Genomic DNA, 12,588 nt, shown 5'->3' with positions numbered 1-12,588 from the left:
GAGTGGTCGTGGCCAGCTAGAGCTCTAGGTAGCGGTTAGACACCCCCGCAGGGTGGAGGAACCACGCACAGACCAAACTTTTTTAGGCTGAAACAAGTTTTTCCTCTAAGTGAATGTACATGCTTACAGATGCCTAGAGCATGTGGGAGGTCACACTGCAGGTGACCGTCTGCAGGGAGAGGGATTTAGGGAGATCAGAGGGGACGAGGCCTTTTCTGAAAAGCAGCTGTTCTGTATATACCCGGTCAGTAACTGATGGCATAACAAACAAGTACCAAAATGGGAGGGAGAGGTGGCTGGAAAGCAGAGAGTGCCTGCGGGGACCACCTGGCCCCCCATTCAGCCTCCATGGAGTCCTGGCCTCACTGGTCAAGCCTTCCTGGCAGCTGTGTTCTGTCCCTCATGACCAGGCTGCCAGGCAGGTGGCAGGGCTCCTGCTGTCTTCTCTGGCTGCTCTTCTGGCCGAGTGCATAGGCCGTGGCATCCCTCACATGCCGTCTAAAGAGAGGGCTGGGATCGCCAGCGTGGTTCATGCCCATCTTCTCCAGGGGCTACTGGTCACTACCCAGGATGTTTCGTTCTTTCGTCTGTCCCACCTCTTGCCAGGAGCAAACCAGCTGGTTAACTGGGGGCTCTCCGACTGTGCTTCATGCCAGCCAGCCAGTCCAGAAAGTCGGGTGCTGCTGACCTCGGTCTGGCTGGTCAGAGGTGCCCACTGACCATGCCTGTGTCTGGCCCTCCCATGTGCAGGCTGGTCAGTATGGCGTGGCCCAGACTCGGCGGCGAGCCATCATCCTGGCGGCGGCCCCCGGAGAGCAGCTTCCCCTGTTCCCGGAGCCCTTGCACGTGTTTGCACCCCGGGCCTGCCAGCTGAGTGTCGTGGTGGACGACAAGAAGTTTGTCAGCAACATCACCAGGTAGGAGCCCCTGTCCCGCTGTCATGGTGCTCAAGAGCTTTCCCTGAGGAGGCTGGGGACGGGTAGACCTCTGTGCAGAGGCCTGAGCTGAGGAGAAGGCATGAGAGGAGCAGACAGCATGGCGTCCGGCCTGCCCCACAGATGCCCTGCCACCTCTGGTCTTGTTCTGACACCCAAGTGAGCCCTCTGCATACACAGGCAGAGCCCACACTAAAGCCTGTCCCCTTCGCAGACCCGGTCTGAGAAGAATGCTGCCCGTGTGACCCCAGGTGGCCTTTTGACCCCAAACTGGGTTGCCTTCTCTGGAGAAGGCAATGCCAGCAGTCAAGGGACAGCAACTGTGATGCGAGGGACAGTAGCTGTGTGTATGTGTCCCCAGAGGTGTTGACAGTCTGTTGTGCTGTGTTGCAGGTTGAGCTCGGGTCCGTTCCGAACCATCACCGTGCGGGACACAATGTCCGACCTCCCCGAGATCCGGAACGGAGCCTCAGCACAGGAGATCTCGTACAACGGGGAGCCTCAGTCCTGGTTCCAGCGGCAGCTCCGGGGCTCGCAGTACCAGCCCATCCTCAGGGACCACATCTGTAAGGTAATGTTCCCTCTGCAAGGTGGGGCCTCCTTCCAGCCGCCTCACAGAAACAGATCTGTGGTGGGAGCCCAGCCAGGGCTCAGGGTGGGAAGCAGGATCTGATCGCAGCCCCCTCCCTGCTCCTCTGCTCCTGGCCCACAACCTGAACCAGCTAAAAACTGGCCCCCAGCCTCACCACCTCACTGCCTCCTGCTACTCTTCTGGGTCCCCCCCCCAACCACCCCCACAGAGTACATGGTTGTGTAACGTGTCAGTCAGAGTTTACACTCTTCTGGAATAGGTCTAGCCTCTGCCTCCCACCACTGCCACTGCCTCCCACCACTGACCTTGTGTCTTGCCACTCCTGTTCTCCAGGTGTTCTCCCAAGTGCACGAAACCCCAGCTCTCCCCGTAGCCACCACCTCCTGTCCTGCAGGGCTCAGCTCAGATGTCACCTCAGAGAAGCCCTCCCTGCGCTTGCTCTGAGCTGTCCCTTCACCTGTTTCCACATCCCCGCTCTGTTGTCTTTGTGGCTCGTGTGTAGTCCTCAGGTTGTTGATTGAGTTACTTTTTGTCTCCCCGACTGGGATACACACCCCATCACCGCGGTCTTCCCAGTGCCTAGCACTGGAGTCCCCGCCCACTGCAAGTGCTCAGACGATCCCCCAGCTAGCTAACAGCTGGGACCTGCTGTGCTCTTCCAGGACATGAGTGCGTTGGTGGCCGCCCGCATGCGGCACATCCCTCTGGCACCGGGCTCAGACTGGCGCGACCTCCCAAACATCGAGGTGCGGCTCTCCGACGGCACCTTGGCCCGGAAGCTGCGGTACACCTACCACGACAAGAAAAACGGCTGCAGCAGCACTGGCGCCCTCCGCGGGGTCTGCTCCTGTGTGGAAGGTGGGACCCCTACTTGTGCCGCCTTCTGGTGGGGCTTCCTTCGAGTTTGGTGTGAAGCCCTCAGCCCCCTGGGGTTCCGCAGCGGGCTTGGGGGATGGAGCACTGTCTCTGGGGTTTCTTAGCAGGAGATACTGGGGGCCGCTGCTCTGTAATCCAGAGGCTCTGGGCAGGGCACAGGCAGGCCAAGCCCGGTGTCCCTGATAAGCAGCTGCTGCGAGCAGGGTCAGTGGTAAAACTTTGCCCAGGGAACAGGGACTGTCAGCTGCTCTGTCCCTCCTGTTCCGTAACCACGGCCTCACCACAGCCCTCTCTTCCAGTGGGGAAAGCCTGTGACCCTGCGGCCAGACAGTTCAACACCCTCATCCCGTGGTGCCTGCCCCACACCGGGAACAGGCACAACCACTGGGCTGGCCTCTACGGGCGGCTTGAGTGGGACGGCTTCTTCAGCACCACTGTCACCAATCCTGAGCCCATGGGCAAGCAGGTGGGTCTGAGGGCCGGGGTCGGGCCGGGAGCGGGTGGAGGCCCAGGCTTAGCGGGTGGGCTGGCTCTCCTCACCTCCTCCTGCCTCGGTGCTCACGGAGCCTGGCTCCCCCACCTCACCTCTCTCCTGCAGGGCCGCGTGCTCCACCCCGAGCAGCACCGCGTGGTGAGCGTGCGGGAGTGCGCCCGCTCCCAGGGCTTCCCTGACACCTACCGGCTGTTCGGCAACATTCTGGACAAGCACCGGCAGGTCAGTGGGCGGAGCCTGGAGAGGCGCCGACTGGCGGTCCTCACACAGCGGCCCCGACGGCAGAGGCCCCTCTACCACTGGCAGAGACGTGCAGTGCAGAGCTCTGCTCACGTGGTCACTTCGCAGGGGACATTGAGCCCGGCGCTTGTTGACTGAGGGCGTCAGCACTCCCAAAGGGTCATGGTCAGGAAGGCGGGACCCTCCCCCTGGGGCCCAGGTTGCTCATGGCTTAGGCCGAGTTACTAAGTACGTTCATTGCTGCTTACAGCTGAGGCAGATTTAGCCCAAAGGAAGGTTCCAGCGCACTGAACTTCAGTGAAAGACCAGACTAAATGGGTGGTGGTGAAAATCCACTGTTGCTAAGGGTTGAAACGAACCAACAGTTCCTCACTGTCTCTCACAGGGTGTTAAGTTGGTTGTTAATTAAATGTGTTTCCATCTAAGTAGTGCAGGCACATGGCTGAGAAAGCTAGCAGTGCGTGGGGGTTACAGCGAAACCCTCCTGTTTCACCGCTTGCCCTGTCCCGTGCTCTGGAAGCAGCAGCTCTTAGCTGGAAGTGAAGCTTGGTGGCTTCCTGTCTGGATGTCCAAGATTCTCCTGAAGCCCTTTAAAGGCCCCCCTTTCTGTGTGGTTCTTGACATGTTGGTGTTTGGGGCAGGAGGATGGGCTGGGTGGAGGGTCTGAGTGCCATCATGATGGAAGGGCTTTGGGGGCCCGTTGAGCATGAGATCAGGGTCCCAGTGCCTGTGTGAGGATGCTGGCACTGATTCCAACCATACCAAACAGGCGTCGCCCTCCTTCCCTCCTGCAGGTGGGTAACGCTGTGCCACCGCCGCTGGCCAAAGCCATTGGCTTGGAGATCAAGTGCTGTATGTTGGCCAAAGCTCGAGAGAGCGCCTCAGGTATGGTGGGGGTCGGGGATAGCGAGGGTTTGACTCTAGGCTCTGGGACTTGGGTGAGTCACCCACCCTCTGGTGGGCTCGCTTCTTTTGAGGGGTTGCTGTAAGATTGAGTGCTCGTCTGACTGCTTAGCAGTGGAGCCCGGCACGCAGTGGGCAAGCAGTCAGGTCTCGGGGTGCTAGCCTCTGTCCTGCCCAGTGAGTCTGGCTTGGCTAGGCCCGCCCCAGACACCAACCCAGGGGGTCTGTTAGGGAACACCCGCGCAGTGCTCAGTCTCCCTGAATGTTGATGCAGAGCTGTCCCAGGTGTGTGTTGTTATTGTTTAAAAATTGGAGGTACTGGGGATTGAACCCAGGGCCTAGTGCATGCTAAGCATGTGCTCTACCACTGAGCTACACCCTCCTCCGTCCCAGGTTCTTACTTGGTCGTCCTTTAACACCAGTGCCTGGGCATTAACATACTTTCTGACTTAATGCATTTGTTGCTGTTACCTGTCGCTTTGTGCAACATTATATATGTTCCTGCACTAACTTTCCGTTTTATTTCTCTCCAGTTAAAGTCAAGGAGGAGACTACTAAGGACTAGTTTTGCCCTCCCATCGAGCTTGTTTCTGGCACCAGGGATCCCCAACGTGCACTGATATTGTATTTTTAACATGCTGATCTGTTGGTTCAAATGTGTTGTACACGGTGTTTGTGGCCTTGGCTGACACGAAGATGTCCTGTGAGGTTTGCTTATCAGACTAATTTGACTCGGTGATCAAACTGTGCAGTACTTTGTGCATTTTGGATTTTAAAAGTTTTTTATTATGCATTATATCAAATTTACCACTGTATGAGTGGAAATTAAACTTTATGTAGTTTTTATATGTTGTAATATTTCTTCAAATAAATCTCTCCTATAAATCGCCCTGGGTGGTGATTCATGATTTATGAGGGGCTTCTGGCTACCTTTCAGCTGAATGGATGAGAGTGGGCTCGTCAGTGCTGAAGGTGACCCCACGGAGGCATTTTTCTGAGGTTAGATCATTCCATGTGCCCCATGTGTGATTGGGGTGGGGATTGTGGGTCAGTTCTGGCCAATGAAATGCAAGTGGCACTTGCCAGTGTGGCTTCCAGGAAAGCCTTTTAAAGGAATAGTTTCAGTTGGCCTTCCCCATGGCCTTGTAGCTGTTTGGTCTGGCTGTGAGGCCTGGCAGTGCAGCAGCTATTTTGTGACCACGAGGACAGAGCCGCACGCGGTGGATGGTGGAGCAAAGAGAAGAGTCGCTTGGAGCCTCGGCCGCCACCCCCAGGCAGATCCCTTACTGGCTTCAGTCTGTTATGTGGGCTTTCTGCACTTCCAGCCCGACTCAGTCCTGTTGAGCCCTAAGGCGAGCAAACCTTTGTCCTCGGGAAAAGATGGCAAAGCAGGAACAGATGAAGAAGTGTCGATCAGCAGCACACACGACCCAGGGGGCCATTGTTAGGGTGCCATGTAACACCTGCTCCACCACCTCTACACGTGCTTGTACCAAAGCACTCGGTGGCACCTCAACTGGGACTCGCTGCTTCATCATGTAAGACAAGGACCAGCGATCATTCGAATGTGAAACTTGCTAAGCTTTTTCATAGTAAGTAATTAGATGTGCCGTTTTGTCCCCTTGTCCTGCTGTTGTGAACGGCACCACACTGAACATCTTTGTACATGCTCTCCCATTGTGTCCTTTAGGGAAATATCTAGAGAGTTTCCTGGATCATCGAGTATAAATATTCTTTATTTCCCCTTCAGAGCCCGTGGCTGACCTACCCCTCTGGGGAGGTTTTGATGCTTCTCCCACCAGCAGAGTGACCTGGCCTTTGCCCTACCCTGGCTTTTGCCTCTTTGATCCTTGTCAGTGGAAAAGTGAGTTCTGTTAGCATTCTTTAGGAGTGATTCAACGCTCCCAAGCGTCCGGTGGCCACTGGAACTTGTTCCTTATCTCCGTGGTGATAGGTGGCTTCGTCCGTGCTAGGGGCTGTCCAGGCATTAGGCTTTTTACCCCTGCTTGAGTTACTTTTCATCTTGAGTCATGTCTTCACCAGAAAGATTTTATTTTTAGGGGTTAGTGTGTATTTGTCACTTCTATTTTTCAGAGCCTATTTAGAAAGGCCTTCCCTACCCCTAAGTCATAAACTTGTGTTTTTTTCCATATTTCTAAAATACCTTAACATGCAAATTATTTTTGTAAGGAGTCAAGTAGGCATTTCAGCTCATTTTTTGAACAGGTAACAGGCACACATGGTAAACACAACACTCAACATGGTACCTGGTAAAATTTCTCTGTTGGGTTTTATTTTTTAGCTATACTTTCTGCTTTTCTTTTTTTTTTTTTTTTAAGCTAAAAACTCATGTAAAGGTATATCGTGCGTATAGCAAAGTATACTGGGTCTTCCCCAGGTACCCTGACCAAGACAACCGAATCCTTGTCCTTCCAAAGTCCTCCTGTGCCTGAGTGCAGGCGTGTCTGTATCTTTTCTCTGCTGCAAATAAACGGTGGCATCAGTTAAAACCGCTTTGCACCTTCAAGGTTGTTCTACTAGGAGTGTCTTGCTGGTCCCTTTTTATTGGTCTAATATGAAATGTACAAGTCCTAGATGTGCAGCTTATTCTGGTAAGTGAGTACAATCAGAACCCACATCCTTATCAAACTACGGGACATTTGCATCACTCAAAGTCTCCTGTGTCCTTTCCTAGTTCATTACCCGCCTTCCCCCACCAGCAGGCAACCTCTGGTCCAATTCCATCTCCATGGATGGCTTTCCCCTGTTCGGTTCAGTGTGGGCTCTGTGTCTGGCTGCTCTCACTCAGCTTAACGTCTTTGGGAGTCATCCACGTTGCTAATGTGTATCATAGTTTGCCCCTTTTTATCACTAAGTAGAAGGAATGCCCTTATTTTAAACTTTCATCCTATGTGATACACTTCCTGTCCCTCAAGGGGGCAGCTGGTCAAACTGTGGTATATACATTTGTACACACATGAGAATCCACATCTATAATACATTTCTAGATGTATTATACATATATATTATGTACAGTTGAATGACTGGGTCAAAACTTCAGAATTGGCACATCCACTGAAAATCCAGTGGGTGTTTTGTTTTTTTTTTATAGTGATTGTACAAAATTTACAGACTTCTGGGGAAAACTGATCTCACAATGACAAGCCTTTCTAAGAACAAGGTCAGTCTTTCGGTCTTTCTGGTTATTCAGATTGTTTTTATGTCTTTCATAGCATTTAAAATTCTTCATACAGATACTAGAAATTTCTTAACTTGATTTTTAGGTTTTGTTTTGTTAGTGGAGGTACTGGGGATTGAACCCCGGATCTCATGCATGCTAAGCACACACCACCACTGAGCTAAACCCCTTCCCTCTGATTCTTAGGTATTTAACCTTTTCATTACTAATGTACATGGGATGTTATTTTCCAAAGAGTGGTCCTTTGTCTACAGAAAGATTATTGACTTTTATTGATTATTGACTATTTTTTTCTTTGACGATTTACTGAATTCCTTCATTTTTGTGATACTTTTCTGGTTGAAGCCTTCATTTCAGGAATATGATATGCTACTGGGAACAATTTTCGATGGACACCGGGGTTATTTCCACCTTTTGGCTTCTGTGAATCGTGCTGCCACGACTGTGGTTGGACAAAGATCTGTTCGAGACCCTGCTTTCAGTTCTTCTGGGTACATTCCTAGAAGTGGAATTGCTGGGTCATATTTCTACTCTGATTTTGTGAGTCCCCACCATACTGTTTTCCACAGCAGCAGGTTTTTTTTTTAATGAAGGAAATATTTAAGGCACAGCTAAAACCCTTTCGTGTGCCTTTCAGATCCCTGTCTGCTACTTCCCCAGACACAACCACTGTGAAAGCGTTGCTATGTCTCCTTCCTGTCCAGGCTTTCCCACAATTACCGCATGTCTATAAACTTAATATTGTCTGTGTCTTTCAAAACATTATGTTAATCTATTCTACCACACATATCTGTCTGCAACGTACTTTTCTCCTTCAAGCATGTTTGCAGTTTTTAAAGAAAAGCAAGCTGTAGAAAAGACACTGCATTCAACAGCAGCCAAAATGGTCAGTACTTGTTTCCCCTTTTTGTGTCACGAGGAAGCCTTTCTAACACCCCATCATCACCACAGTGACCACGATCACGCACAAGTGTAATGGGCCCATCAGCTTTGTCCACGGTGACATGCAATCATCTGCAACTACTGATTGAGAACTTGCACAGACATCGTCACACAACCACTGATCCACCGCTGGCGATCCCAGTCCCCGTTCTGGGGCTGGGCGCGCATGTAGCAATAAGCCAGACCACTGCTGTCCCTCCCTGCCTTAGGAACAAAGCAGGCAGGCAAACTCCACAAGTGACGAAGAGATTTTAAAAAGCGAGAAAGGCTACCATCCAAATAAAGCAGAGAATTGGGATGGAGTGACTCTGAACCTTGCTTTGTTCCTCTCCAGACTTTATTAAAATGCACAGATCTTTTATGTGCAGCTGGATTTTTCAACGTGTGTATTTATTTGCCTGAGTTATCAGCTGCCCAGATCAAGATGTGGAAAATCCCCACCACCTGGGAAGGCTGCCTAGCACCCCTCCCAAGCTGATCCTGTTCCTGTTAAGAGGTAATCACAGTCTGATTTCTGTTACTATAGGTTAGTGTAGCCTGTTTGAGAATTTCACACAGATGGAATCGTAAGGTATCTGTTCTTTTGTGTCTGAGACATGCATTCACGTCACTGATTATAACAATCATTTGTTCCTCTTTATAGCCACAAGGTACTCCATCATAGAGATGGACCACAGTTTATCCTTTTTTGTCATCCCTCTGTTGATGGACTTTTTTTTAAAATGGAGGTACTGGGGATTGAACCCAGGTGTCCATGCTAAGCATGCGCTCTACCACTGAGCTGTTACCCTCCTCACCTTGATGGACTTTTGAGTTGTGTTACGACCTGAATTTTGTGCCCCTAAAATTCATTTGTGGAAGCCCTAGCCCCTAGTACCTCAGAACATGAGTGTATTTGGGGATAGTCGTTAAAGAAGTGATTGAATTAATATGAGGTCATCAAGGTAGGCCCTGAGCCAACATGACTGGTGTCTTCATAAAGACCATGTGAAGATATGGGAGAAGACAGCCACCTACAAGCCAAGGAGAGAGACCTCAGAAGGAATCAATCTGCTGATACCTTATCTCAGACTCCCAGCCTCCAAAACTGTGATAAAATACATTCCTGTTATTTATAAGTCACCTCGCCTGTGGTATTCTGTTAGGGCTGACCTAGCGAACTAATTCAAATTGTTCCCCGTTTTTGGCCATGGTGAAATAAATCTGCAAAAAACATTTGTGTATGTATTCTATGTGGATGCGTGGTTTCCGTTCTTACAAAGAATACTGAGCAGTGGAATTCCACCTGTGAGAGCCAGTGAATCCTCCTGAAGTGCTGCTGACTGGCCAGCAGATGGCGCACCGCGCGTGTCCACCTTCCCCCACCTGCCCCCTCATGCCCTGCGCTGGATTGCTTTTGCTCTTGTCCTGCCCGCTGTCCGTGGAGATTGTGCACGTGGAAAGAATGTCGGTGCCACAAAGGAGGACCGGAGGGGGGGCCCCGGGACTTTTTTTCCAATCCAGACTTCAGGTTTCTCCGTACTGCCCTATGCGCCCCTGGACCCCCTTTTATTTATCCTTGCAAAATACCTGACTTTTTGTAAAAATAACACATTTGATATTTAAGAAAAAGTATTCTATACAAGAGAATAGTGAAAAGGAAGTCAGGCATACCTTGGGGATATTGCAGATTCAGTTCCAGACCACTGCAATAAAGCAAATGTTGCAATAAATAAGTAAATAAATAATAAAGTGAATGTTGCAAGTCACACAAATTTTTTTGGTTTTCCAGGGCATATAGAAGTTATGTTTACACAGTACTGTAGTCTATTAAGTGCACAATAGCATTATGCCTAAAAAAAAAAGCAATGCATATACCTTAATTTAAAAATACTTACTGCTAAAAAATGCCAATCATCATCTGACAACGCAGAGATCCCACAAAACTTCAACTGGTTGAAAAAAAATCAGTGAATCACAATGAAAAGAGGTATGCCTGTAAAGGTGAGGCCAAACCAAAACACCCAGGAGCACCAGTGTTTAGTGGTTAATGTCCTTCTGGGCAAGGAGAAATATGCAGTTTTCTCTCCAGGGGTGGTGCTCAGATGAATGGGGCAACATTTAGCCAATCCTTTAATCATGATGGTTGTGCTGTTTTCAATTTTCCAATCCTTTAAACCACACTGTGATGGACACTTTCTTATGGACGATTTAGTGCACTTGGACATGTTTTTCCTTAGGCCACTCCTAGAAGAGGAAGTGCAAGCTCATGGATATGAAATATGTATTAAAATACACTTATGTGTTACACCTCATATATATTACATAAATATATACTATGCATTCATATACAAAGTATACTTTTATATTTATGCATATATTTATATTTAAACCAAAAAAATCAAACGGTAAAAAATTTTAAATACAACAGAAAAGCCCAAAAATAATCTTTTTTTCCCTAATGGCTTCCTCTCAAAACATCCCTCAGCAACAGTTTATTTCTTTTCAGAAAATAGTTTTCACGCTATTAAAGATTTACAAAAATTGGTTCCTACAGTATATACCATTTTATATCTTGCTTTCTCTTCTTATCTTGGATATATATATATTTTTTTCACATGAGCACAAATGGATCTACTTCCTTAAAGACTACACAGCATTTAATAAATCACTGCACAGCATACCTTAATCTATTTAACCAGCCTCTAAGAATGGACAGATAGGTGTTGCCAGTTTTTGCTGTCATAAACAATACTTCCCAGATAGCTTATTCTTACATTTTTGCACATATTTACAAATTTTTCTCCCCAGTTGAATTATTAGCTGGCTCAAAGGAAAATACATATGTACATTTAAGTTTTAGGAGATGTTGTCAATATTCCATCTAAAGAGTTTGCATAATTTCATGTACTAACAATGTGAGGGAGTGTCTTTTTCTTTACATCTTTGCTACCATTGAGTAATCTCAATTTTTTAAAAGTTTTGCCCACTGCAACATTGTTTGGATTTTGCATTTCTTGGTGTAAACTTGAGTGAGTTTGCACAAATGTTTACTGGCCCTTTGTACAAACTTTGTATTTTCATCTGTGTTTCCAGGCCACCCTCTTTCTTTCACTCACTTTGCCAGCCACCTTCCTGGTCTCCTGTAATTTATTCCTTTCTATGCTACCCTCTACAGGCTTCCAGAATAATCTTTCTCCGAAGAAAATCTGGTCACAATGAGTCACCACTCAAAACATGTCAAGTGACCTCACTGGCACCCCACAGCCTGAGGATAAAGAACCTATGCTCTTTAGTCTGATTTTAAAAGTCCTTTATGAGCCATAGAAAGCAAACTATGGTTACCAAAGGGGAAAGGGGTCAGGAGAGTGATGAATTAGGAGTTTGGGATTAACATATATACACTACTATATATAAAATAGATAAGCAACAAGGGCCTACTGTACAGCACAGGGAACTATATTCAGTATCTTGTAATAGCCTATAATGGAAAATTATCTGAAAAAGAATATATGTATGTATACATATATATATAACTGAATCACTTTGTTATACACCTGACACTAATACAACATTATAAATAAACTATACTTCAATTTTTAAAAAGTACTTTATGATCTGTTTCCCACCCCATCCCATATCCCCATTAATTAAGCACTTACTTAGTGCAGATACCCCGTGGGTCCTGGGGACCCAGAGGTGAACAAAGCAGGCAGGCAGATGTCCGCTTTCTGCAACTGACATTCTAGAGCAAGCATTTTTTTCTCACTCATTTTTTTCATTATTGCTCCTCTGTAGGAGCAAAATTGAATTATCTTTCAATTTAATTTCAATCCATTTTAATCAAATCACATTTAATTTATCCCTAGAAGTGGAAATTAAATAATTAGGAATAAGACTTGTGTCTGGGAAGGTTGGCTTTGGAGGGCCACAAGCCATTGTAATGTCTAAGGTTTTTTTAGTCACCCAAGAATTATTTGACCCCTTGGGAGTCATAAGACTTCCATTGAGAATGCACGCCCTAGAGGGAGAGCTGGACAATACACAAGTAAATGGAAAAGATTATATCAGGGGGCCAAGAATGTTACAAAAGATAGGAGGGAGAATCGTTGATGGGGTCACTTGACATCTTGATCATTCATATCAGGAAAGCTCTTCCCAGACAAGGAAGACCAGTCTTGGTTTCTTCAGCTGCAAGATGGAAATTATAATTTCCTCTTCCCAGTTCTTGAGAACAGTAAGATCTCAATAACTAAGCTTTACTGTTATTATTGATTAAAAAAAATTAAGAAGATAAATGAGATGCGCCTCTACCCAGCTACCTAGTTGGATTCCAGGGCTCAGCCTCTCACTGTTGGCGCCTCTACCTCCGTCCGCATGAGGGCGCTGTGGACGCCGCAGCCGGGCTGCTCTAGGTGGCGGAGCCGGA

General features: G+C 48.0%; 1 protein-coding gene across 3 annotated transcripts in view; it reads left to right on the top strand.

Annotated features, from left to right (window-relative positions):
* DNMT1 (DNA methyltransferase 1) overlaps positions 1 to 4,928 on the top strand; it is a 36,679-nt gene extending 31,751 nt beyond the window's left edge. For all 3 annotated transcript variants that reach the window (XM_031689591.2, XM_031689592.2, XM_031689593.2), the window contains exons 34-40: positions 751 to 917; positions 1,329 to 1,506; positions 2,190 to 2,385; positions 2,703 to 2,869; positions 3,002 to 3,118; positions 3,931 to 4,021; positions 4,573 to 4,928. In XM_031689591.2, the coding sequence (XP_031545451.2) occupies positions 751 to 917; positions 1,329 to 1,506; positions 2,190 to 2,385; positions 2,703 to 2,869; positions 3,002 to 3,118; positions 3,931 to 4,021; positions 4,573 to 4,604 (948 nt within the window). In that variant the 3' untranslated portion in view covers positions 4,605 to 4,928. The remainder of the gene's footprint in view (positions 1 to 750; positions 918 to 1,328; positions 1,507 to 2,189; positions 2,386 to 2,702; positions 2,870 to 3,001; positions 3,119 to 3,930; positions 4,022 to 4,572) is intronic.
* Positions 4,929 to 12,588: the final 7,660 nt, after the last annotated feature.

This window comes from Vicugna pacos, chromosome 22 (genome assembly GCF_048564905.1).
Source record: "Vicugna pacos chromosome 22, VicPac4, whole genome shotgun sequence".
In the NCBI taxonomy this organism is placed as follows: Eukaryota; Metazoa; Chordata; class Mammalia; order Artiodactyla; family Camelidae; genus Vicugna; species Vicugna pacos.
The sequence above is the reverse complement of the archived record's forward strand: the minus strand, read 5'-3'. Positions and strand labels throughout refer to the sequence as shown.